The sequence below is a fragment of the Heterodontus francisci genome, chromosome 23 (assembly GCF_036365525.1).
Source record: "Heterodontus francisci isolate sHetFra1 chromosome 23, sHetFra1.hap1, whole genome shotgun sequence".
NCBI classification, from domain to species: Eukaryota; Metazoa; Chordata; class Chondrichthyes; order Heterodontiformes; family Heterodontidae; genus Heterodontus; species Heterodontus francisci.
The window spans coordinates 49,364,057-49,391,472 of NC_090393.1; the positions used below are offsets into that span (position 1 = coordinate 49,364,057).

At 41.9% G+C, this 27,416-nt stretch overlaps 1 protein-coding gene and 1 long non-coding RNA gene across 3 annotated transcripts in view; one reads left to right on the forward strand and one right to left on the reverse strand.

The window, feature by feature from the left end:
- Positions 1-3,181: 3,181 nt before the first annotated feature.
- Positions 3,182-16,848, reverse strand: LOC137383002 (uncharacterized). The gene is made up of 3 exons (XR_010977320.1): positions 16,733-16,848; positions 7,622-7,689; positions 3,182-3,767 (listed from the first exon to the last, which is right to left on the reverse strand). It is a non-coding gene; the product is annotated as an uncharacterized lncRNA (long non-coding RNA).
- A 493-nt stretch (positions 16,849-17,341) lies between these two features.
- The window catches only part of mlec (malectin), a 99,348-nt gene continuing 89,273 nt past the window's right edge, over positions 17,342-27,416 (forward strand). For both annotated transcript variants that reach the window (XM_068055212.1, XM_068055211.1), the window contains exon 1: positions 17,342-17,789. In XM_068055212.1, coding sequence (XP_067911313.1) covers positions 17,588-17,789 — 202 coding nt within the window. In that variant the 5' untranslated portion in view covers positions 17,342-17,587. The remainder of the gene's footprint in view (positions 17,790-27,416) is intronic.

Consider the following 27,416-nt stretch of genomic DNA (forward strand, 5'->3'; position numbering starts at 1 on the left):
GAATTGTCTCCACAGTTTCCAGGATGCCAATATTTACACTCGGAGTGGTTTGCTCTTTCAAAGTCAATGTGTCAGGATGGCCTTGACTGCTATGCTAATGAAGCAACTCTCGGTAGTTCAATTACTTAGAGCAAGCTATTGTTCTGGGTCCAGGGCTTCTCAGACTTCCGTCTGCAGTTCAATCTCCTGGTATTTCAGATGCAAATTGCAGTGGCTATCTTGGCTGCTAGTATTTTAATAGTTACTGTAGGATTTTTCCCATTAAAAGTCTAATACCGATGAAACTGATATTCTCATTTCGCAAATGTTTGAACCTCCTTCAAGAAATCCCAAGCTAGCAATTTAAATGCACAGGACCCAAGGTAAGGGACATTAACATATAATGGGCTGAAATTTATGGTGCCGCCGCCGCCGTAATTGGCAGTGGACGGAAACAATGGTGGTCCACCCGTGTGGGACGCACAGCGCGGAACCGCCGCAATATTAAACGTGGCAACTCATTTAAATGACATGGAGGTGGTGGGCGGTCCATCCCCAGCAATGGCGTCAGCTGCCTTTGCGCAGGCGTGACGCTATTTTTTTTAAAAAGGCTTTGAGCCCTATCGTAACATTTAAATGAGAATTGATTTTTTAAAATTAAATTAATTGATCTTGCCCCTCCCCCACCCCTGCACTCCAACAACCATAGATTTCATTCCTCACCCTCCCCAACAAAATACTTACCTTGTGCACCTGACCTTCCCCCCCCGCAAAGTTCATAAGCTTTAAACTCACCAATGAAATGACTCTGACGCTGTTCCTGCACCACCCCCCCCCCCCACCCCCACACTGAAAAACCTATTTGCTCCTCCCTCCCAATCAGTGTTCCGGAAGGTGTGGGAGTGCCAGCCACTGGCACCAATATCGCTCCGGGCCTGATGATGGGAGTGTGACAGTAATTAATTCATTTATTTACATTAATTAACATAATTAAATTGGGCTCCCATTGCCGAGTGGCATGGGGCTGCCACGAGGCCTCTCTGCCACTGGCAATATAGAACAGGGCCTTCCCAGCTTTGAGATCTGTGGCGGGCCTCTCCCGGAGGTATTTTCATCACGCCAGCTAGTGCAATTTAAAATTCAATTAATTAATAAAACTCCGGAATTGAAAGCTAGTCTCTGTAATGGTGCCATGAAACTATCCTCGATTGTCGTGAAAACTCATCTGGTTCACTAATGCCCTTGAGGGAAGGAAATCTGCCATACTTACCTGGTCTAGCCTACATGTGACTCCAGACCCACAGCAACATGAATGACTCTTAACTGTCCTCTGTAATGACATAGCAAGTCACTCAGTTGTCAAGGGCAATTAGGGATGGGCAACAAATGCTGGCCTTGCCAGTGGCACTCACATCCCATGAAAAAATAACAAAAAAACATTGAAATGGTCTGAGCATGTGTCGGATGCCTAATTTCTGAGTCTGCATCTGTATCATTCGGTCGGCTGTTCTGAAAAACATTCTTTCTTGAACTTCTTGCAGCTTCAGCTGCAAAGTTTTTAAAAATATATTTTAAGAAAAGCTCGAAGACAAATTTCAAAAGCTTTTCTGAAGTAAAATTCAGAATGAGTTCAAAATTCAGAAAGGTGATAAAGAAAGAAAGACTAGGGTCAAAAAAAAAGAGGTGAACGAGCGAGACAGAGAAAGGTTGTGTGAGAAAGAGAAAGACTGCGGTCAAAGAGGGGAAATTGAGAGGCTAGAGTCAGAGAAAGAGGATGACAGAGAGTGGTGCTGGGTGGAGTGTCCTTCCTTGATGCAACTATACTTCAGTTTTCCAAAGAAAGAATGCAAAAGCTGGGCAGGTGGGCAGTTAGAAATTCCCTGCTCAGGATCTGGTCTCTTCCTGAAGATTCAAATTTGAACCCGAGAGCAGGAAGAAGGGTCTTTTCAATTTTTTTTTTTTTTTTTATTTGTTCATGGGATATGAGCATCGCTGACAAGGACAGCATCTATTGCCCATCCCTAATTGCCCTTGAGAAGGTGGTGGTGAGCTGCCTTCTTGAACTGCTGCAGTCCATGTGGGGTAGGAAGGGAGTTCCAGGATTTTGACCCAGTGACAGTGAAGAAACAGTGATATAGTTCCAAGTCAGGATGGTGTGTGACTTGGAGGGGAACTTGCAGGTGGTGGTGTTCCCATGGATTTGCTGCCCTTGTCCTTCTAGGTGGTAGAGGTTGCGGGTTTGGAGGGTGCTGTCTAAGGAACCTTGCTGCTTTGCATCTTGTAGATGGTACAGACTGCTGCCATTGTGGAGGGAGTGAATGTTTGTGGATGTACCTACACACATGGGCTGCAGCAGTCAAGGCAGTGGCTCACCACCACCTTCGCAACAGCAATTACAGATGAGCAATACATGCTAGCCTTGCCAGCAATGTCTATATCCTGTGAATGAATAAAAAAAGAAACTACCTGTATAAAATCACCTGTGCTGGGATGTATGTATAGATAGATAAATACATAATTATATTTTATGTTGAAGAAGCATTGGAAAAACCTGGCCAAGAAACACTAAGGAAGATGACAAATTAAGAAACTGTCTCTACCTTTCCACATCCTATTGTTGGCTTGTCATGGGTATGAGTTATGTATCTTAAATAAATAAGTTATAACATGACAAATAAGCACTTCCATATACAAGTTTACACTGCAGTCATAGTATTTTAATTTATGTGGTTTATGTGATTGCTGTAAACCATTTATTTCATTGTTTGCTTACAGAAGTTGATGTTGGTTGAGGTGTGTGTCTTGCTTCTAGTGTTTTGTATTTTAAAATAGCTGGAGGGCTGAAGGCTTGCTTGGGGAACAGACATTGGCAAAGTAATGCAACATATCAATCTTTACAACGTTTAGGGACAATTCAGTAGGGTACACAGTACTTAAGGACTATGTAGACACACTTTGAATTACTTTTACAAAAGCAAAAAACTGTGGATGCTGGAAATCTGAAATAAAAACAAAATTCTGGAAATACTCAGCAGGTCCGGCAGCATCTGTGGAGCGAGAAACAGAGTGAACGTTTCAGGTCTGTGACCTTTCATTGAATTATTCAACAGTAGAAAGCTGAAATAATATAATAACAGAAGATAAAACTGTACAAGTTATATTAATTAATAAAGGAAGACTTGCATTTATACAATGTCTTTAATAAGTTCAGGATGTCCCAAAGTGTTTTACAGCCAATTAAATATAGAACTTTTGAAGAGTAGTCACTGCTGTAATGTAGGAAATACAGCAGCCACTTTGCACATAACAAGCTCCTACAAACATCAATGTGATAATGATTAGATAACCTGTTTTAGGTGAAGTTGAATGAAGAATAAATAACAGTCAGGACACTGGGGAGAACTCCTTTACTCTTCTTTAAATATGCCATGGGATCTTTTATGTCCATCAAAGAGAGCAGACAGTTTAACATCCTACCTGAAAGACAGCACCTCCAACAGTGCAGCACTCCCTCTATACTGCATTGTCAGCTGAGATTTTGTACTCATGGTTCGGAAATGAGACTTGAACCCACAACTTTCTGACTCGGAGATAAAAATGCAACCACGGAGCGATGGCTAGCACCTAAATCACAGATGATTTGGGAAGAATTATTTTCTGGGGCATTTTGAGTTGAATATTTAGTTGGGCGATGCAGTCAAGCTCAAATGCACGAGGGACCTCTCCACATTGATAATCCACCATGAGATGATTGTGCATTGTTTTATGTAGTGTGTTCAAGTTACTTTCTGTAATGAGAAATTGTCAGCGTCTTGTCAGGGTAAGTGGAGAACAAAAACTGCTAATGGCAAAGAATAATAAGGCATGAAACAGTGACAAATGTACAGTTTTGAGGTTGGAAAACAGCAAGAATATAATCTGATATATTGAATGCATGGATCAAAATCTATTGTTCATAAACCACAGCAGCATAACTAATAATTTGTTATTTTGAAACTGGCTAAATAAAATCATATGTAGAATTAAATTTTGTTTTTAAAAAAGATTCTGGAGTCAATTATTTCAAAAGATTTTATCTAAGTAAAGTCTATCTGTCTGTTGTATTCTGCCACAAAAAGAGGTCCTACGTCAAGTCTCATACGTCCTTGAGACACTTACTAGGGAAGAGTGGCTGAGGTGGTTTCCATAGTTTGCTGTTTGCTCTGGGTTTCTTCATCATCATCTGGTTCTTCCAAATAAATGATGAACTCTTGCTTCTGGGAAATAAGGATAATGTTTCTCCTATTTCTATATGTTCTCTTCTGTTGTGTCTACCACACACTATCTCTGGTAGTTTTCATCTCTGTGGATTACAGTACCTTCCCTTCCTAGGTCTTGTATTCATACTCTTTGGCTTTCATTCAGTTGGTAAGTCTCTGGCACAAAATCTTTTGTTGTAATTTCGAGTTTGTTGCCTTCTATAAGAGTTTTCCCAGTCTCTTACAGTCTCCTAGTCCCGGATATACAATCCTGGAAGCAATTTTTTAGACAACATAGGAAGTTGCGTTCTTATCTTCCTGCCCATCAGTAACTCTGCAGGTGAAAGTCTGCACATTAACGGTGTAGATTGATAAATTAGAAGTGAGGCTGGAAGGTCTTCATTCTTCTTTAAGGAGGACTTTATGGTTCTTAAGCCTCTTTCCGCTTCACCACTTTAGCCACAGTTGAATGGTGAACTTGTGAGATGTTGAAATCCCATTCTTGTCGCAAACTGTGTGAAATATTCATTTGCAAACTGTGGTCCATTGTCCGACAGTATTTCATCAGGGATACCATGTGTCGCAAAGATGTCCTGTAGAATTCTTTTAACTGCTTCTTTTGTTATTGAATACAACCTTCTCACTTCTATCCATCTTGAGAAATATTCAGTGATAATTACACAAGACTTTCCATTGAACATGAATAAATCCATACCCAGGTGTTCCCAAGGTCTGGTCGGAAATGGAGCAGTTATTTGAAGTTCACGCTGTTCTGGTCATTGTATTGCACAGATCTGGCAGTTCTGGATCAAATTTTTGATGTCTTTGAATTTTTCTAGCCACCACACTGATGATTGTGCCCTTGCTCTGCACTTTGTTATTTCCATGTGACCTTGAGGTAGACATTCCAAGATATCCAATCTAAGTGAACTGGGAATGACTAGTCTGTCATTATAAAGTAGCAAATCGTTGATGATTGTGAAGTATTTACTATTGGACATTAAGATCTTCCAGAAGGTGTAGTTTAATTTAAAGGGTTAAGTCATGGCAGGAGAGCTCCAAGCCGTGGTGTGCTCCTCGTGATCCATGTCGGAAGCCGGGAACATTTCCAGTGCCCGGGTCCAGCATGTGTGCAGGAAATGTATCCAGCTGCAACTCCTGGAAGCCTGGGTTTCAGAGATGGAGCGGCAGCTGGGGACGCTGTGGAGCATCCACGAGGCGGAGAATATCGTGGATAGCACATATAGAGAGGTGGTCACACTGCAGGCTCAGACCCCACAGGCAGGAGGGGAATGAGTGACCACCAGGCACAGCAAGAGGACTAGGCAGGCAGTTCAGGAATCTCCTGTGGCTATTCCCCTGCAAAACAAGTATACTACTTTGGATACTGTTGGGAGGAATGGCTTCTCAGGGGAAAGCAGCAACAGCCCAATTCGTTGCACCACGGTTGACTCTGCTGCACTGGGGAGGAGTAAAGAGTGCGGAAATGCAATAGTTATAGGGGATTCAATTGTAAGGGAAATAGATAGGCATTTCTGTGGCTGCAAAAGAGACTCCAGGGTGGTATGTTGCCTCCCTGGTGCTAGGCTCAAGGATGTCTCAGAGCAGTTACAGGACATTCTGAAAGGGGGAGGGTGAACAGCCAGTGTCATGGTACACATTGATACAAACGACATAGGTAAAAAAAAAAGGATGAGGTCCTAAAAGCAGAATATAGGGAGCTAGGAAGTAAGTTGAAAAGTAGGGCCTCAAAGGTCGTGATCTCAGGATTACTACCAGTACCACGTGCTAGTCAGAGTAGAAATAGCAGGATATATCAGATGAATACGTGGCTGAAGAGTTGGTGTGAGGGGGAGGGTTTTAGATGCCTGGGGCATTGGGACTGGTTCTGGGGGAGGTGGGACAAGTACAAACTGGACGGGTTACACCTGGGCAGGACCGGGACTGATATCCTCGGGGGAGTATTTGCTAGAGTGGTTGGGGAGGGTTTAAACTAAATTGGCAGGGGGATGGGAACCTTTGCAAGGAGTCAGAGGAGGGGGGAATCAAAGACAAGAACAAAAGACAGTAAGAAAAGTTATAGGCATAGAAATCAAGGGCCAGAATCAAACAGGGACACAGTGAAAAATAGTGGGAAGGGGACAAGTAATGTTAAAAAGACAAGCCGTAAGGCTTTGTGCCTTAACACGCAGAGCATTTGCAATAAAGTGGATGAATTAATCGCGCAAATAGATGTAAACGGGTATGATATAGTCAGGATACGGAGACATGGCTGCAGGGTGACCAGGGATGGGAAATGAACATTCAGGGATATTCAGTATTTAGGAAAGACAGTCAAAAAGCAAAAGGCGGTGGAGTTGCATTGCTGGTTAAAGAGGAAATTAACGCAATAGTGAGGAAAGATATTAGCTCTGACGATGTGGAATCTGTATGGGTAGAGCTGAGAAACACTAAGGGGCAAAAAACATTAGTAGGAGTTGTATATAGACCCCCAAATGCAGTGGTGATGTTCGGAATGGCATTAAACAAGAAATTAGAGATGCATGCAATAAAGGAACATCTGTAATTATGGGTGAGTTAATTTGCATATAGATTGGACAAATCAAATTAGTCACAATACCATAGAGGAGGAATTCATGGAGTGTATACGGGATGATTTTCTGGACCAATATGTTGAGGAACCAACTAGAGAACAGGCCATCCTAGACTGGGTATTGTGTAATGAGAGAGGAATAATTGACAATCTAGCGGTGCGAGACCCCTTGGGGACCAGTGACCATAATATGATAGAATTCTTCATCAAGATGAAGAGTGACGTAGTTGATTCTGAGACAAGGGTCCTGAATCTTAATAAAAGGAAACCACGAAGGTATGAGGCGCGAGTTGGCCATGACGGATTGGGAAACGTTACTTAAAGGGATGACAGTGGATAGGCAATGGCAAACATTTAAAGAGCGCATGAATGAACTGCAACATGGAGGTGGGGGTGAAGTGCAAAAGTAAAAAGGGAAAGGTAGCCAAACCAAGGCTTACAAGGGAAATTAGAGATAGCATTAGATCCAAGGAAGAGGCATATAAATTTGCCAGGAAAAACAGCAGACCTGAGGTTTGAGAGCAGTTTAAAATTCAGCAAAGGAGGATCAAGAGATTGATTAAGGAGGGGAAAATAGAGTACAAGAGCAAGCTTGCAGGGAACATAAAAACTGACTGTAAAAGTTTCTATAGGTATGCGAAGAGCAAAAGATTGGTGAAGACAACTCCTTTCCCCACTTTGATAATGGACCTCCCCACCCCAGTATTGGAACCCCTCTCCAAGAGATCGTTGGCTACCCATCCCACCCACTGGATTTACAATCCCCCACCGACCCAGATCTGGACTCCACCCCACCTACTCTCCCACTTACCCTGCTGTAGGTTCCCGACCTGCTCCTGGCCTGTGGCTTCCTCTGGAGCATTTCACACCCAACAGGCACTATAGTAAGGAAGGGAAAACCCAACATGAGTTCCTGCTCCTGATTGCTACCCTGTGACTCCTGTTGGAAAGTGTGCATGTGTGAAGTGCCTTGGGACGTTTTATCACATTAAAGGCGCTATATAAGTGCAATGTTGTTGTTATTTGTTGATGTATTGGTGTGAGATGAAGACAGGACTGGGGTCAGCTACAATGTCTCAAAGTCAAAAATCATGAAGATACACAGGGCCCAATTTCAACACTATGCAAGTGGATGGGTTTTGAGTGAGTCAAAGTCTCACCCTCAGCGTCCAGACTTGCAGGTAAAAAATACCCATTGAATGAGCTATTGAGGGTAGCTAAAATCTATGAAGCTGCAACTCAACTTAGGGGAGGTCAGAAAACTGGAGGGGAAAAAAAACTAGGGAGCTTAATTTTCCTGTTCCTGGAGCTTTTACACTGTCTGGGCACAGTGAATACAGGAAATTTGGGCACACCTGATATTTCTGTAGAGGCTGTGCCCAAGCAATCCAATAACCCAGATGTAGGAACAGTAAAATGTACCCCACAGCTTTTAAAATAAATTTCCTGCTACAAATCTTCAGAAATTAACTTTTTTTGCATGGGGTGGGAGAGTTTGGATCAGAAACTTGCAGAGGTTGTTTTATGTTGGATAAAATAAGATTTTGTGCACTGAGAAAATATTAACATCTGAATTTATGGTCAGTTTTAAGACAAATAGTTTGAGCAAGAATTAAATCATTCTGGTACTACAATGAGCTTAAGGGCTTTTACAATCTCTGCAAGCAATCATGCTGTACTCTTTTATGGCACGGAAACAAAAGTTTCTTTTTTTATTATAATGATAAACAGAATTTTGGTTTACTAGACCCTTAACATTGCGAACATATGAATGTATAGAACCATGAAAGATCATCTTAGACTATTTACTCAGTGAGTATCCTATCCCTTCATATCACTTTTCTCCCATATTAAATTTTTCTCCAGGTACTCATCCAATTCTGTCTTGAATTTGCTATCAAAATAGCTCCTGCTGCCTGCCTTGTATTCACTGCTCTCTCTGGAAATTAGTTAAAGAATTACGTGAAAAGCAGTCAAGATAATCATCAGAGTCTGCAGTCCCATTCAGAAAAGAGGAAAGGCACAGTTTTTATCTGTTTGTTCAAGAACGCCCACAACAATTTCGAACAATAGAATTGTCTAAGGGCAGATTTAGCCTTATATGAGCAAGATACCTTCTTGGAAAATTCTCACTTACATCTGCTCTTAAAACACTTGCGGTAAAATGTGACAAGATATGGCATGATGCCATCTTGTAAATACACCACAAAATGCAGCAGTGTTCCCAGAGGAATGGCACGGAATTTAGTGGGCCACAGCAGGAATCTGGAAAGCCAGGTAAAGCACAGATGGAAGGGGCCCACTGCCACAGAAACTCTATTTGCACAACAGCTTCCCCCCACACACAAAAAGGAAATTAGTATTGATTACTACACCGTTGCTTTTGCTGCTGTTCTGTTGCAGGTATCATTTGAGAGTGGTGTGAAGCAGCACAATCTGCATACCACTGGCATCATACCCTTCTGTAGTCAGAGGAGAAACAGAGCTTGCTGACTTAAAGGGGCAAAGCTCTGCTAATCAGTGTCTGAATGCCAGCGAAATTTCCCAAGTGTTAGCATAGAGCCAATGGGGTAGGCCAATGAGAGGCTGCACCTATCAAGAAAGATTGAACAGCTGGGGCTCTTTTCTATATAAAGGCCGACCTAATAGAGGTCTTTAAAATTATGAAGGGGTTTGATAGGGTAGACATAGAGAAGATGTTTCCACATATGGGGGAGTTCCAAACTAGGATTAATTCATTTCTTCAGTACCATTTCTTTACTAATGCTTACTTCCTTAAGTTCCTCATTTTCACTGGACCCTTGGTTCCCCACTACTTCTCCATGTTAAAAAGGAAACCACTTATTCTGAAACTGTGCTCTTTGGTTCTAGATTTCCCCCATGAGGGGAAACATCCTTTCAGCATCTACTGTCAAGCCCCCTCAGAATCTTTTATGTTTCAATAGATCACCTTCTAAATTCCAATGAGCATGGGCCCAACCTGCTCAACCTTTCCTCATAAGACAACCCCTTCATCCCTGGAATCAACCAAGTGAACCTTCTCTGTAATGCCTCCAATGCAAGTATATCCCTTTTTAAGTAAGGAGACCAAAACTTTACACAGCACTCTAGGTGTGGTCTTACCAATGCCCTGTACAGTTGTAGCAAGACTTCCCTACTTTTATACTCTATCCCCCTTGCAATAAAGGCCAACATTCCATTTGCCTTCTTAATTACTTGCTGTACCTGCATGCGAACATTTTGTGATTCATGAACGAGGACACCCAGATCCCTCTGTACCGCAGCATTCTGCAGTCTCTCGCCATTTAAGTAATATTCTGCTTTTCTATTCTTCCTGCCAAAGTGGACAAACTCACATTTTCCCACATTATACTCCATCTGCCAAATGTTTGCCCACTCACTTAACCTATCTATATCCATTTGGAGACTCTTTGTGTCCTCCTCACAGCTTGCTTTCCTATCTATCTTTGTATCATTAGCAAATTTGGCTACAATAAACTCGGTCCATTCATCCACATTATTAATATAGACTGAAAAAAGTTGAGGCCCCAGCACTGATCCCTGTGGCACTCCACTGGTTAGTTTTCCAACCCGAAAATGCTCCATTTATCCCAACTCGCCTCTTCCTGTTAGTAAGACAATCCTCCATCCATGCTAATATATTACCCCCAACACCATGAGCTCCTATTTTGCGTGGTAGCCTTTTATATGGTACCTTATCGAATGCCTTTTGGAAATCTAAATACACTACATCAACTGGTTCCCCTTTATCCACCCTGCTTGCTGCATCCTCAAAGAACTCTAATAAATTTGTCAAACTCAATTTCCCTTTCATAAAACCATGTTGACTCTGTTTGATGGTATTATGATTTTTTTAAATATCCTGCTACTCGTTCCTAAATAATGGGCTCCAGCAATTTCCCAATGACAGAAGTTAGGCTAACTAGCCTATAGTTTCCTGCTTTCTGTCTCCCACCTTTCTTGAATAGAGGTGTTACATTTGTGGTTTTCCAATCCACCGGGATCTTTCTAGAATCTAAGGAATTTTGGAAGATTACAACCAATGCATCCACCATCTCTACAGCCACTTCCTTTCAGACCCTCGGATGCAGGCCATCAGCTCCAGGGGACTTGTCAGCCTTTAGTCCCATTAGTATTACCATGACTTTTTCCCCTACTGGTGGTGACTGTTTTAAGTTCCTCCCTCCCTTCTGCTGTGATTTTCTACTATTCTTTGCCTTTGTGTCTTCTACTATGAAGACGGATACATAATATTTCAAAACCGTTGGCATTTCCTCATTTCCCATTATTAATTCCCCAGTCTTGCCCTCTAAGGGACCAACGCTCACTTCAGCTACTCTTTTCCTTTTTATATATTTGTGGAAGCTTTTACTGACTGTTTTTATATTTCTTGCTAGTTTTCTCTCATACTTCAACTTCTCCCTTTTTTTTTTAAAGTCATCGTTTGCTGGATTCCAAAATATTCCCAATTTTTTGGCCTGCGACTAATCTTCACATCATTGTACGCCTTTTCTTTCAATTCGATACCACCTTTAACTTCCTTAGTTAGCCAAGGCTGGGGCATCCTTCTGGTAGAGTCTTTCTTCCTCAATGGAATATATCTTTGTTGAGAGTTCTACCATCTTACCTTTTAACCTATTTCCCCAGTCCACATTTGCCAACAGTCTTCATTCCCTTGTAATTGGCTTTATTTAAGTTTAAGACACTAGTTTCAGACCCACATTTCTCCCCCTCAAACTGAATGTGAAATTCTATCATGTTATGATCGCTCTTACCTAGACAATTCTTGACTATGAGGTCTTTAATTAATCCTGTCTCATTACACATTACCAGGTCCAAAATAGCCTGGTCTCTGGTAGGTTCTAGAATGTATTGTTCTAAGAAACTGTCCCGAATACACTTTATGAACTCATTATCCGGGCTACTTTTACGGTCAAGTGAGGACGGTCAAAGGGCTTCCCTCTTTTCCCTGTCTGACCATAACGGGTTTAGTTCTTTCTTAAAAGTGGATGTACTGGCCAATTCAGTCGGTGTTTGATTACTTACTTGCTATGATCATAACGAGAATGAATGGGACAGGTTTTCTTGAGTTAACAAAGAGGTTAAATTTATTGTACCTAAATGTGTATATATGTGTATGTGTGTGTGTGTATGTGTGTGTGTGTATGTGTGTGTGTGTATGTGTGTGTGTGTATGTGTGTGTGTGTATGTGTGTGTGTGTATGTGTGTGTGTGTATGTGTGTGTGTGTATGTGTGTGTGTGTATGTGTGTGTGTGTATGTGTGTGTGTGTATGTGTGTGTGTGTATGTGTGTGTGTGTATGTGTGTGTGTGTATGTGTGTGTGTGTATGTGTGTGTGTGTATGTGTGTGTGTGTATGTGTGTGTGTGTATGTGTGTGTGTGTATGTGTGTGTGTGTATGTGTGTGTGTGTATGTGTGTGTGTGTATGTGTGTGTGTGTATGTGTGTGTGTGTATGTGTGTGTGTGTATGTGTGTGTGTGTATGTGTGTGTGTGTATGTGTGTGTGTGTATGTGTGTGTGTGTATGTGTGTGTGTGTATGTGTGTGTGTGTATGTGTGTGTGTGTATGTGTGTGTGTGTATGTGTGTGTGTGTATGTGTGTGTGTGTATGTGTGTGTGTGTATGTGTGTGTGTGTATGTGTGTGTGTGTATGTGTGTGTGTGTATGTGTGTGTGTGTATGTGTGTGTGTGTATGTGTGTGTGTGTATGTGTGTGTGTGTATGTGTGTGTGTGTATGTGTGTGTGTGTATGTGTGTGTGTGTATGTGTGTGTGTGTATGTGTGTGTGTGTATGTGTGTGTGTGTATGTGTGTGTGTGTATGTGTGTGTGTGTATGTGTGTGTGTGTATGTGTGTGTGTGTATGTGTGTGTGTGTATGTGTGTGTGTGTATGTGTGTGTGTGTATGTGTGTGTGTGTATGTGTGTGTGTGTATGTGTGTGTGTGTATGTGTGTGTGTGTATGTGTGTGTGTGTATGTGTGTGTGTGTATGTGTGTGTGTGTATGTGTGTGTGTGTATGTGTGTGTGTGTATGTGTGTGTGTGTATGTGTGTGTGTGTATGTGTGTGTGTGTATGTGTGTGTGTGTATGTGTGTGTGTGTATGTGTGTGTGTGTATGTGTGTGTGTGTATGTGTGTGTGTGTATGTGTGTGTGTGTATGTGTGTGTGTGTATGTGTGTGTGTGTATGTGTGTGTGTGTATGTGTGTGTGTGTATGTGTGTGTGTGTATGTGTGTGTGTGTATGTGTGTGTGTGTATGTGTGTGTGTGTATGTGTGTGTGTGTATGTGTGTGTGTGTATGTGTGTGTGTGTATGTGTGTGTGTGTATGTGTGTGTGTGTATGTGTGTGTGTGTATGTGTGTGTGTGTATGTGTGTGTGTGTGTATGTGTGTGTGTGTATGTGTGTGTGTGTATGTGTGTGTGTGTATGTGTGTGTGTGTGTATGTGTGTGTGTGTATGTGTGTGTGTGTATGTGTGTGTGTGTATGTGTGTGTGTGTGTATGTGTGTGTGTGTATGTGTGTGTGTGTATGTGTGTGTGTGTATGTGTGTGTGTGTATGTGTGTGTGTGTATGTGTGTGTGTGTGTGTGTGTGTGTATGTGTGTGTGTGTATGTGTGTGTGTGTGTGTGTGTGTGTGTGTGTATGTGTGTGTGTGTGTGTCATATGACAGTCACTCAGTGATTCAAACATGGCATTTAGCAGTATTTCTTCTTCTTGCTGAGAGAACAGGTAGTTCCTTTAAAACTTCCTGGGTCTTGGTTCTTGCTGGGATATTAATAGACATTTTGTCTCCCTTCTCAGTCCTTTGCAATATAGGATACAGTGCTGAAAACTAGGTGATCATCTTAAACTGAAAAGATAACTTTTTGGCAGCTTGTCTTTTAAAAAATGTCAGTGGATTAAAGAAAATTATTCAACAAAACACATTGTCGTAACACTACCTTTGCCAATTTCATTTGTCCAATCGATGTGAAGATTAAAATCACCAACAGTTACTGTCATAACTTTCTTGCAAGCCCCCATTATTTCTTGATGTATACTCTGTCCTTTGTAGTTACTGTTGGGGAGCCTATAAACTACTCCCACCAGTGACTTTCCTTTGCTATTTCTTATCTCCATCCAAATTGATTCTACATCTTGATCTTCTGAACCAAGATCCTTTCTCACTATTGTATTTACCTCGTACTTTATTAACAGCTACCCCACCTCCTTTTCCTTTTTTCCTGTCCTTCTGAAATGTCAAATACCCTTGAATATGCTGTGTGCATTCAGATAAAGAGCCTGTCTTTTTACCATTTTTGCCTACTATGATCCTAATTGCTGGTGCACTCTTATGTTTGCACACTGTCCCTTCTGATCATTACCAGTATTGCAATCTACACTATTTCCTTGTCCTTTCTCATTAACTTTCTAAATCTCCCCTCAGGTGAACCCTCCCCTCCCAACTATTCAGTTTAAAGCCCTCTCTATGGCCTTAGTTATATGATTCACCAAGTCACCAGCCCCAGCATGGTTTAAGTTAAGGCTGTCCAACTGTCCAACTCCCTCTTTCCCCAGTACTGGTGTCAGTGCCCCATGAGACAAAACTCATTTCTCCCACAGCAATCTTTGTGTACACGTTCAACTCTGATCTTATTTACCCTATGCCAATTTGCTTGTGGTTTCGCTGGTAATCCAGAGATTACCCTTGTTGCTCTGCTTTTTAAAATTTAGCCCCGAGCTGTTCATACTCCCTCAGTAGAACCTCTTGGGTTCTGTTGTCAGTACCCATGTGGAGCATGAAAACTGGATCCTTCCCCTCCCAGTCAGAGTTCCTCTCCAGTTCCTAGGATATGTCCTTAACCCTTGTACCAGGCAAGCAACACAGCCTTTGGGACTCACGCTGTTGGCTGCAGAGAACAGTATCTATCCCCCTAACGATACTGTCCCCCTACTATTACTACATTCCTTTTTACTTACCCCACCTGAATGGCCCCCTATACTGTGGTCAGTTTGCTCATCCTCCCTGTAGTCCTGCTGTCATCCACAGAAGCTGCAAGAACCTTGAATCCATTGGATAAGCACAAGGGCTGAGGCTCCTCCAGTGCTATCTTCTGGATCCCCATATCTGCCTCACTCAGTCACACCCTCCTGCCCTGACCACATAGCTATCCTAAGGGGTCTGACTGCCTTCTGGAACAAAGTGTCCAGATAATTCCCCCCCCACCCTCACGCTGATGTATTGCAGTGTCCGAAGCTCAGACTCCAGCTCATCAAATTTGAGCCGAAGTTTCTCCAGCTACAGGCATTTACCGCAGACGTGGCTGCAGCGGATCACATTGGTGTCAATGAGTTTCCACATTCTATCTAGACTAATTATTCTTGGTGCAGTGACTGGAGCCAGACTTAAGGATAGCTAACTTCTGTGGCAATATTCTGAGAATACTATTCTCTACAGGGCCATCATTGAATTGAATGAAACAAGACAAAGACCTTCTGGTCAGTTATTGTCTGCGACCCTGTCATATCACCACCTTGTCTTTTGTTACCTCTTGCCTCACCCCCACTTTATTTGCTTAAAATCTATTACATTCCTAACCTTTGCCAGGTCTGATGAAGGGTCACTGACCTGAAACGTTAACTCTGCTTCTCTCTCCACAGGAGCTGCCAGGCCTACTGAGTATGTCCAGCATTTCTTGTTTTTAATTTCAAAGTCCACGAACAGACTGACAGACCTAAATTGGCAATATTTCCAGCTGAATCAGATTTTAGAATATACCCTATTCGCTTAATACTTATGACAATTTACCTCGGAAAATTGTGCTGAAAATAGTGTTTTTCCGAGGCTGCACAACTCTTCAGACTAAAAATCAGTTTAAAGAAAATTGAAGTCCTGCATCAGCCTGCACTCCAAGAAGAATATAGACCACAAGCATTGTCATTCGAGGGAACCCAGCTGAATGCAGTCAAGTAATTTACTTATTTGGGGAGAGTCATCCCGTTTGATGCCACCATAGACAAAGAACTGGAGAATAGGCTCTCCAGAGCAAACAGTACATTCGACAGACTCGACAAACGAGCATGGTACAACCACAGCCTCAGGGCACAGACCAAACTCAAAGTGTACAAAGCTAGAATCCTCACCACCCTTCTGTATGGTCCCGTGTCATAGGTCCTACACCGCCATCATGTACACCTTCTAGAGCACTTCCATCAGCGCTGCCACTGCGTATCCTCAAGCGCCACTGCCAGGACCGCATAACCACCATCACCAGGATCAAGGCCATCCTCCTGCAAAGCCAACTGCGTTGGACGGGTCATGTTGCCCGGATGGACGACGGTTGTCTGCCCAAGATCATGTTGTATGGAGAGCTAACCATGGGTAAAAAGGAACAGAGGGGCCCCATGCGAATGTTGAAGTCCCTCTCTGTGTGCCACATCGACCATCACCAGTGAGAAGTACAGGCCAGAGATCGTGATGCCTGGAGATGCTAAATCAGGAGGGCTACAGACACCTTTGAGACTGAGCAAAGAACCAGCATGAAAGAGAAAAGGAGGATAGATCTACTTGCTCCCAGCAGTGACTACACCTTCACTTGCATCCATTGTGGGAGAATCTTCCAGTCACGGATAGGCCTGACAAACCACCAGCAGGCCTGCTGGTTGATGAGTACAACCTTCCCAAAATCTTCGGATGACAATTAAAACTATGCATAGGCCCATTTGTTGCAATAGATTTGCAGCCTGTCCCAGCAGTACAGCTAACTTTTCTTTCCCCAAAAATATACTTTATTCATAAACGTTTGTAAAAAATAAGTTACAAAATAGCTCAAATTTGATATTTGGGAAAGAGCAATAACTATCACATTCTTTTGATACAGAACACGAGGTGCCTCACAATTCTTACCATTCCATTCTCTATCCAATTTAGATTTGCAATGCATAGCAAACACATTCTCTGGCACATACAGCCCGAGGGGTTTTACGCGGTGCTGCTAACACAATGCAGCCAAAAGCTGTATCCATCACACACCAATCAACTCCCGCCCAGCGACCGCCTTTCATTCATTCGCTCCCACTCCCACACTGCACCGCGACAAGTGTGTGTTGGATCGCTCTGATTGGTTAGCCGCGATCGACTCATTTCACGCAGAGAGGGGGGATTGTAAATCTCTTTGGATAATATTAAGCATTGAATTCAATGCCGTGTAGCTACTCAAAAGAAAAAAATACATGTTAAGAAGATATACATTGTATATTCGAAGTAAGTCATCTTTTGCGAAAACAGTTCTTAGGAAAGCGCATACAAAATCCTCTCAACCCCCTTTGTACCAATTGAACCGGTTAATCTACTTCCGCATTCGGTTGGCACTTGCCAACTGAACAGGCTTGCTCTCCCACACAACCGAACTTGACTAGCTGAAGACCCGCCCCCGACCTACAGATTGGTCGCTCCTCCCCGTTAAACGGCGTAACTCGTTTCGGATCCTATGTTCTATTGGTTGAAAGCCTTGCCAATCAGTACTACACTGATGACTCTCGTTCCCATTAAGTTGGGTTGACCGTCTTTTCCTTCAGTGCTCTCCACCTGCAAAAAAAAATATTTTGTAATCTTGAGGGCCTTGCAGTTTTAGCAGGGAATAAATGTGAAGTATTTTGAAGTGAAAGTGGTTTTATTTTTGTTTTTGGATGGTGGAGGCCGTGCGGCGATCTTTGGGTTTGTGTGCGGCACGGTTTGTGTCCTGGAGCCAGTGAGTGTGAGATGAGGAAAGGGAGACCGTGCGGTGGCAGCTCACACTGCCTCTGGTTGCTAACGGCGGCCTTGGTGACGGCGCGCTGCTGCGGCGCTGCCAGCGGCCAGAGCGACAAGGTGATATGGGCCATCAACGCCGGCGGGGAGGCTCACACCGACATCCACGGCATCCACTTCAAGAGGGATCCGCTGGAAGGCAAAATAGGCAGGGGTAAGCCGTGGGGGGAATGGGAGGAGGAGACCAAGTATTTTATATTTAATTGTTGATCCCAAATGTGTGTGTTTCATTCACTTATTTGATTATAAGTGTTCAAAATACCGCTGACTGTATCTGGGCCGAAGCAGTGAATTTGCAAAAACAACAAATGGCCAAAAATAAACTTTTTCCAAGTGCTTAATTTGTCTGGTCAAAGTGAGGGATGACCGTAACTTCTATTTGCACAGATGGGTGGCCAATAACTTTTTTCTCTCGCTGACTATTTGAGCATATCTGGTAATGAATTGGTTGCCTAACTGTAAGGTTAGGGTACGGTACATGGATGTCCTGTTATTGCCCTACTTCCCGACCCCTAAGCGAAGTGAAGTAACCAAAAGATCTTTTACAAAAGCCCTGTATAGCACATGATTGTACTCTCTTATTGAGCGTGAGCACGTTATTCCCTTAGCAGCAGCTATGTAAGAACCTCTGTGCTGCATCTGACCTGATCTGGGATTATTTATTGCGATAAACATGGTGCAGGTGTGGGGGGAAATGTTCCACAAGAGAAAAAAATGCCATCACAGCTCACTGAGTTAATTGTATTAAATCTATTCTGAAACATTCCTACTTAGCAGCTGTTCTGTAATGTGCCATTCCTTTCTCTCTGTGAAGCGTGGCATTCTTGAATGGAATATAGGCAGGTGACTTGTTCCCACACCAGTGACCGGTGTGCCAATAAGCATTGCGCAAGAGAGTGGATTAATCTGCCTTGGGATCCTTTTTCCTTTCTTCCTCGTGTGAGGAATAGCATTGCCACGCACCTAAGGTTATGAACTTGCAATGATGAAAACCCACGACTCAGTGCTTCACTGTGCAATTGTACACCAGTGTGTTTGTCTGATGGACCTCTTCATATGATTACAAATCTTCATAGATTCCTACTTACTTGAGTTTAATCTGGGCCCTAAATTCATGACCGGGTCAGTACGAGAACATAAATTTTACTATGTTAACATATCTCCGCTTTTTGGTGTTGCTAGAATTGACCTTTGGGCCTGTTTGGGTGGTGGGAGGGAGGGGAGATGAGCCTGACTGGTCACCACAGTGACTGGAATATGTATTTGTTTGTGTGTATTATAGTGATAATAGGATCAGGCTTGGCTCTTGAGTAGCTTGCCAACATTTGCTGTCTCAGATGATATGTAAAGATTGGGTGTGAGTGAGACAGTTGTAATGTGCATCTATATTCAGTATGAGTTAGTACCTTGTGGGGGAGATTTGGGGAAAATAAGCTGCATGATTTTTGGCTTAGTAAATTATAAACATTTGGCAAATTATAACTTTGAAAAAAAATGACGGACTTGCCTTTATATAGCACCTTTCATGTCTAAAGGACGTCCCAAAGTGCTTCACAGCCAATGAAGTACTTTTGAAGTGTAGTCACTGTTGTAATGTAGAAATAAAGTGTGTTGTCAGATCAGGAAGAGGAAATGGCTTTCGTTTACTTTACTGAGCACATGAAGCAGATAAAATGTTTGTCAAACAAGACATCTCTACAGTAACATCTTTGGAAAGGATAAGCTGTGGAAATTACATAGAGGTGAGATTGTACCGTGAAGAGAGACAGTATTAAAAGCCTCATTATTTGGGTGATATTTAAGTATTTCTATGAAGAATTTTCTCTCTGTTATAATGCACATCAAGAAAAACTCAATGATAGGCTTCTCCTCGTGTCACATGCGTGATCAAAGGGAAAAGATGGGGTATTAATTAACAATTCCATCTGTTTGCACATTGGTGTTTACAAAATCTTAAATGTGAGTTTTAAGGAGAGTAATTTCTGTAGAAAATTAAACTTTTAAAAATTTGTAATGCAAGTGTTTGATCCAAGGCATATCCAAATAAATAATATGTATTTGACGTAACTGACTGCTCTCTCTTTTCCCTCTTCTTTCCTACCCACTTCACTGGTGGCTGTTGATATAGTGCTTATGACGAAGCATGTGTCTGCTTAGCTTGAAGTTAACGTGGCGATGGCACATTTTCATTGAGGGTATGGAGCATGCTCCATTTTTGTTTATATGTTTGGGCTATCCTTCTTTGAAATGCAAACAGTTCATGACCTTTTTATAAATAATTAATTTGGAATGGCCCAAAATATTTGTCTCTAAAGAAATAATACTTTCTTTTAAAGATAACGTGGAATAGCATTGCATGGAAACTGAACTGTTGCTGTTCTGTAGCCAAATTCCCTGTGGAAATGTCCTTGATAGAATCTAACCTAGTTATTTTAGTGTGTTTGAGCTATTCAGGGCAGTTCGAGTATATATTCATGATCTGTTGCATTTTTCTGTTGTCTTGTCACAAAATCTCTATATTTTTGTCAGAGGGAGTTAGTGTGAGGGATGTTAGTGCTAGATAATGGAAAGATTTTCTATTTCATGTAATGATTATCCCGCATCAAGTGCTCTTAGCATACATGGCACATCCATAGGAAGATAGGAACAGGAGTAGGCCATTCAGCCCCTCAAGCCTGTCCCGCCATTCAATGGGATCATGGCTGATCCGCGGCCTAACGCCATATACCTGCCTTTGGCCCATATCCATTAATATCTTTGCTTAACAAAAATCTATCGATCTCAGATTTAAAATTAACAACTGTTCTAGCTTCAACTGCTGTTTGTGGGAGAGAGTTCCAAATCTCTACCACCCTTTGTGTGAAGATGTGCTTCCTAACATCTCTCCTGAATGGTCTGGTCCTAATTTTTAGACTATGCCCCCTAGTTTTAGAATCTCCAACCAGTGGAAATAGTTTATCTTCATCTAGTCTGTCTTTTCCTGTTAATATCTTGAAGACTTCGATCAGATCACCCCTTAACCTTCTAAATTCCAGTGAAAACAGGCCTAATTTGTGTAATCTCTCGTAACTTAACCCCTGTAGTCCAGGTATCGTTCTTGTAAACCTATGTTGCACTCCCTCCAAGGCCAGTATATCCTTCCTAAGGTGTGGTTCCCAGAACTGCCCACAGTACTCCAAGTGGGGTCTAACCAGGGTTTGGTACAGCTGCAGCATAACCTCTGTGTCTTTATACTCCAATCTTCTAGATATAAAGGCTAGCATTCCATTAGCCTTTTTGGTTATTTTCTGCACTTGCTCGTGGCATTTTAAAGATCTATGCACCTGAACCCCCAAGTCTCTTTGGACATCCACTGTACTTAACCTCTTCCCATTTAGAAAATACCCTGCTCTATCCTTTTTTGGTCCAAAATGGATAATCTCACAAGTTCCCGCATTGAAATCCATCTGCCACAGATTTGCCCATTCACTTAGTCTGTCAATATCTCTTTGCAATTTTATGCTATCATCTAGACTGTCTACAATGCCGCCTAACTTTGTATCATCAGCAAATTTGGATATATGACTTACGAAGCCATCATCCAAGTCCTTAATGAATAATGTGAATAATTGAGGCCCCAACACAGATCCCTGCGGGATACCACCAGTTACATCCTGCCAATCGGAGTACTTACCCATTATCCCCAGTCTCTGTCGCCTACCACTCAACCAACTTCCTAACCATGTCAGTAATTTGCCCTCAACTCCATGGGCTTCTACCTTAGTTAACAGTCTATTATTTGGGACTTTATCAAATGCCTTCTGGAAGTCCATATAAATAACATCCATAGGCATTCCCCTGTTCACTACCTTAGTCACCTCTTCAAGAAATTCAATCAGATTTGTCAGGCATGACCTTCCTGTCATGAATCCATGCTGGCTGTCCCTGATTAACTGAAATTTTTCTAGATGTTCAGTCACCCTATCCTTGATTATAGACTGCAGCAACTTGCCCACCACAGATGTCAGTCTAACTGGTCTGTAAGTTAAAAGCAAAATACTGCGGATGCTGGAAATCTGAAACAAAAACAAGAAATGCTGGAATCACTCAGCAGGTCTGGCAGCATCTGTGGAAAGAGAAGCAGAGTTAACGTTTCGGGTCAGTGACCCTTCTTCGGAACTGTAAGTTCCTTGGTTCCCCCTTTCACCCTTCTTAAAAAGTGGAGTGATATGTGCAACTTTCCAATCCAGAGGGACCACTCCTGAATCTAGGGAACTCTGAAAGACTTTAGTTAGTGCATCTGCTATGTGCTCCCCTACTTCCTTTAACACCCTCGGATGGAAACCGTCAGGTCCTAGGGATTTCTCACTCTTTAGTTCAATTAATTTCCTTGTTACTGATATCTTACGTAGGGGACAGGGACTTAATACAATTAACCTATCGGCTATTAATTTTTTCGGGGCTTCCAGCAAGTTATCCTCCTTTTCAACTGTCAATACTGAGGCAAAGTAATTGTTCAACATGTCTGCCATTTCCCCATTATCAATATCCAACGGAAGAGTAAAGATTCATCTGTCCTGCTTAACCCCAATCTCAAAAGATTCCCAATTAGTGTACTAGTGTGACATTTCCCATTCACTGCACCAACCATCTCGGAATGAAATTGCTAATTTGGGCATGGTTGTTTTGAAGGCCGTGCTCATTATGAGCTTGGTTGCGACTAACCCGAGTTAATTTCACATTAGATTCCTAAGGCAGAGGAGGCTTTTGTCCCATCATCAACATTGGATTTGAACCCAAGTCCTAGAGCTGCCAGGATAATGTTTTGAGTTTCACTGTGCAACCCAGGATCCCTCACAGTATGTACATTTGGTCGGCAAGTACAGGTAGTTGATACTTGCCTCCTACATTACATTTAGTTCAAGACAGGAACTCAACCACTCGAGCCTGTTCAGTGAGTAGGAACAGAACTTTGGAACTCTGGGAATAGAAAAAAATTTAGATCTCCCTCATTACTATACAATATTTTTCTCATATTGCACAATAGGTACGGCTATCTGAAAACAAAAGTAACTCTAAAGAGGATGCATCAGTTGAAATTCGGATGTTCAGCTGTTTGTGATCAGAACATTTTGCATTTTACTTTCAAAAACTCAGTCTCTTTCAAATTTGGTTTTCAGTATTGAAAAAAAACTGCATCGAGTAGACAATCCTCTGATATGCCAAAATATATTGAATATTCACTGACAATTGTGTTACCAATCATTCTGTATCCTATAGTATCATAATAAATGGTATGTTATCGCCCTGTAAGATACACTATAATAAAACTTAACAGCTGACCAGTTCAAATTATATGGTTCAATTCCAGGAATCTGCTGGCCCATCACTGAAAGTAAAAGCCAATCCCACAAATTCGGCCATATATTTGTTATGCAAATATTATCTTGGGAGACCACATAATGGTTCATAGATAAAGGTGCCACACCATCTGAGCCATATGAACGTTAATCCTGTTTATGGCCCAGGTTCAATTTTGTGTGATTTAACTGATTTCAGCTGGTGCAATGATTGGCCACAGAGCATTTGAATTAGCGACTGGAAAAATTCGTCAGGGTACTTGGTACTGCTGCGAATGCATGTGTGTTGGGCCAAGACAGAATTGGGCTCTGTGATGCCTCTTTGGGAGAACAACTTGTGACACTCTCACTGTCTGGGCAATGCTGGCCACTTAGGTGAGGTACCAGATGTCACCCATAGCCTAAGGAACTTACTGCAGTTAAGTGAATCCCGATCTCTTGAGGATGTGATAGATTTAAAGTTCAGATAAAAGTTATGCAGCTAATTGCAACATCTGAATTGCAGCATGCTTATTGCCTTGTCGTATTCAGCTCTGTCTTTTACAGTTGGAAAGAATAAATAACAGGATTAGTGCAGTGTCTGGCAATAAATGAATATATGACATGAGTTTTAATTTTCATACTGTCTTATATTCTCTAAAAGGAATGTTTAAATAATACTGTGGATAAAGTTCTAGAAATAAATGTAAAATGGAACCTGAACTGATTCAGTATTTTCACCCGGCTTTATTTTTAGCATGTTGAAATTGATGGGTGGATATAGTACTTAAGCAAAAACACTTGAATGTTGTACTATGCTTCTTGCATAATAATTTTAATTTATCACCCCAAATTCTTCTCATCACAATTGTGGCAGACTGAAAATCAAGAGTACCCCATTGATCTGACAGAATGCAGGGTGTTTTTCTACAGGCCCAGTGACAAAGATTTCATACATCCACCATTATTTCTCCTGGCTAGTGGGCTGGTAACTGGATATTGTAGATTTAAAATAATTGGCGAAAGAACTAGAGAGAAAATTGAATTTTTTTTTCTGTTGAGCTTTATGATGATTGGGAATGCACTACCTGAAAGGGCACTGGAAGCACATTCCATAGGAACTTGCAAAAGGCAATTGGACATGTGTTTGAAGAGGTCTAATTATGGGGAAAGCTGGGATGTGGGATTAAATTGGACTGCTCTTCCAAAGAACTGACACAGCCGCGACAGGCTGAAGGGCTGCCTTCTATGCTATAGGATTCTATGATTGGATTTATTAAAATCTTAGTGAAAGGTGCCTACATGGAGCTACGTGAAAGTTTAATGCAGTCACCATTGTGCTTTGCTGAAATGCTGCCAATGGCAGGGTTATGGACGATAAACAATCTATCACATGCTTCTTGTTAGTTACTAGTTGAGTATGGCACACAGATTTTTGAAATGTCCACGCTGCAACATTGAAGACATGCAAAATCTACCGATTTGCATACCATTTTGTGTGTTTTGCAAACTTGTGCTCTAACCTTATTTTTTAAAGTGTGAAAATTAGGCACTTGCACTTAAGTCGTGCATGGAAGTACAAAAAAAAGTGATCCGTAGCACCTAACAACTCTACTTTTTTCTGTGGGTGAGGAGGAGGGTGTTGATGTTGAGTCAACTCTGCCTAATTAATATCACTGAGATTTATTTTGGGATTCTGGAAGATCTTGTTCTTCATCTTATAATTGCCAAAACCTCAGATACTGGAGTCACTGTTGTTTCTCATCCTACACTCTCAAAACATAACCCCTTCTCTTTAACTTGGCAGATAACAAAGTGAAGACCATACATATCTTTAAATGCATATATTTGACAGAATAAAATGCTTATGGGTCTAATGAAGTACAACCCTTGTATATTTGAAGCAGGAAAAAAGCTGTAATGTGACTGCCAAAACCTACTGCACTGGTTTGAAATTTAATTGGTCTGAATAGATTTAATTCTATAACATCCAACTCCCTCCTTGTTTCATAGCAAAAGATTCTTCCATCACTGTGTCAACTTTTCAGAACATGGGCGGCATAGTGGTTAGCACCGCAGCCTCACAGCTCCAGCGACCCGGGTTCAATTCTGGGTACTGCCTGTGTGGGGTTTGCAAGTTCTCCCTGTGTCTGCGTGGGTTTCCTCCGGGTGCTCCGGTTTCCTCCCACATGCCAAAGACTTGCAGGTTGATAGGTAAATTGGCTATTAGCAATTGCCCCTAGTATAGGTAGGTGGTAGGGAAATATAGGGACAGGTGGGGATGTGGTAGGAATATGGAATTAGTGTAGGATTAGTATAAAATGGGTGGTTGATGGTTGGCACAGACTCGGTGGGCCGAAGGGCCTGTTTCAGTGCTGTATCTCTAAACTAAACATGGGCTGCTTGGTTTTCAAATTATTACGATCCATTGCCAGACATTTGAGTGAATTCTACTTTGTTCTAACTTGTATTGTAGTCTTAAGATTTTGGTATTTGCATAATAAAGCTCTATATTTTGTTTTATGCATTAGGGAGAAAGTTCTTTTTTAGTTCCACAGAAATCAATGTAAATATAATAAGTTAACCTGTTTTATGCAAATGAAAAGCTTCTGTTTTCTTCTCTGGTCCCTTTTATTTCTTTTCCCTATTGTCGATCACTCTTGCCTTTTAATGTGCTGACTCTTGATGGAGTTGGCTTCTACCAATTCATCCAAGTGGCTGCTCTTCATACGAGTCTAGGCAGTGAATGTCAGCTGTTCCACTTTGTTGGGAGAGAGAGACCCAACCTATCTTCAGCCACCTCGCACATGAACTTTTAAATGGGGCAACTGAATAGTGCTCAGGGGATGGAATCCCAATGGAGACCAAGTTTAGTGTCCTTGTCACTGCCTTAGCAGAAATCGAGGAACAAACCTTGTACCCTCCTGTCTTAAGGATTACTACTACACTGTATGTTGCATTTGCCTACATCAGGGGGTTGGCAATTATAGTTGTGAAAATAAAGCTGCCTTTGCACACTTAGAAATCAATGAAAGATGAATTGGGCAGTTGTGATGGGTGTACTAGTTAGTTATTGGTTCAGTAGGTTAACTCTGAAAGGTGTACCTAGCGGTGTACCTTCTGTTGAATGTGAAGTTTGCAGAAAGCATATTAAAATGTAATCATTTCAGTAGAAGCTCGAGGGTTGCAATGAATATTTGAATATTCAAATATTCATTTGTGCAAGGAATTATTTCAATAACATTGCCTCTGAATGTTTTGTCTCTTGGCTTTGATCCAGACTCGGCTCCATATAAATTCTGTAGAGGATACACATCGGGGACCGGTGGTTTACCGAAAGTGGAGTGGCGCCGGTTGCACAGGCATGACTGAGGTATGGCGGCTGCAACACGAGTGGTTTATTTTCTGTAAACCACATTGTCCCCAATGTGTATTCTGTTTATGCAACACGTACAGTGCATGTTTATACAGCCAGTGAATGTTTATTTGGTATTTGAACTTTCATTGTGAATTCAAATGGTTTAAGTAGGCTTAGTTTTTCTCGACTCCTGAAAGTGCTGTCTTATACGCAGGTATGATTCCATATGTGCTGGCTGCCCTCTGGGTACTCGAGTCAAGTGGCTATTCATGTGCGGGCTCAGACAGCGAGGGGCAGATTCTGCTGTTCTGTACTTGGGCCTGTTGGGGTACTTGGTCTGCAAATAGCGGAAGATCAGTGGGGAGAGAATTGCATACCAGTGAGGGAGCCCGTCCAATTTAAATCCATTAACTTGAGTGGGTGGAAAATGAGATGGTCTCCCTCTCAGGCATGCGATCCTTCCCACCTGATTTTTCTCTGTCTGCTCAACTCAGGTGGTCCAATACACCCAGCCACAGGAAAATCATCATCTCCAGTGACAGCCTCATCACCGATGAGCAATACCTGAAACGTATATCTGGACCCTTAAAAGAAAAGTATGTTGTAGCACATTATGCCACAGTTCATGTTGCACTGCAACCAGAAACCAAGGAAAATGCCTGAAAATGGCAACAGGCCAAGTATAATTATTGTTGGCTCAGCTCTGTCAATGGTAACAATGCCAGTCTGGTGGCAGCTTCATGGAATCATAAACCAATACCTTACACAAAGTGCATGCCATATAAAATGTTGACAGTGGAGCTTGCTCTCCCTTGCTCTTCAATTGTAAATATTTGGTTGTGATTAAATCCTGTCTTTCAAGAAGTTTGTTTATTACAGCTCTAATGTTGAGAGAACACAAAGCATTGTTCTGGTGTTTCACAAAGCTCTATAACTTTAATGTTGTGACAACCCAGTTGCATCTAAATTGTAAATGGAGGTGGATAGTTGCCTGGTGTCGCCTCCTGCCCAACTTTTATTGCTGCAGCATAGTCTAGTCCTTGTACCATGTTTTATTTCTATGCATTTTTCAGGGCTCCGGTTTCCTTCCTGTTTCTTAAAACTG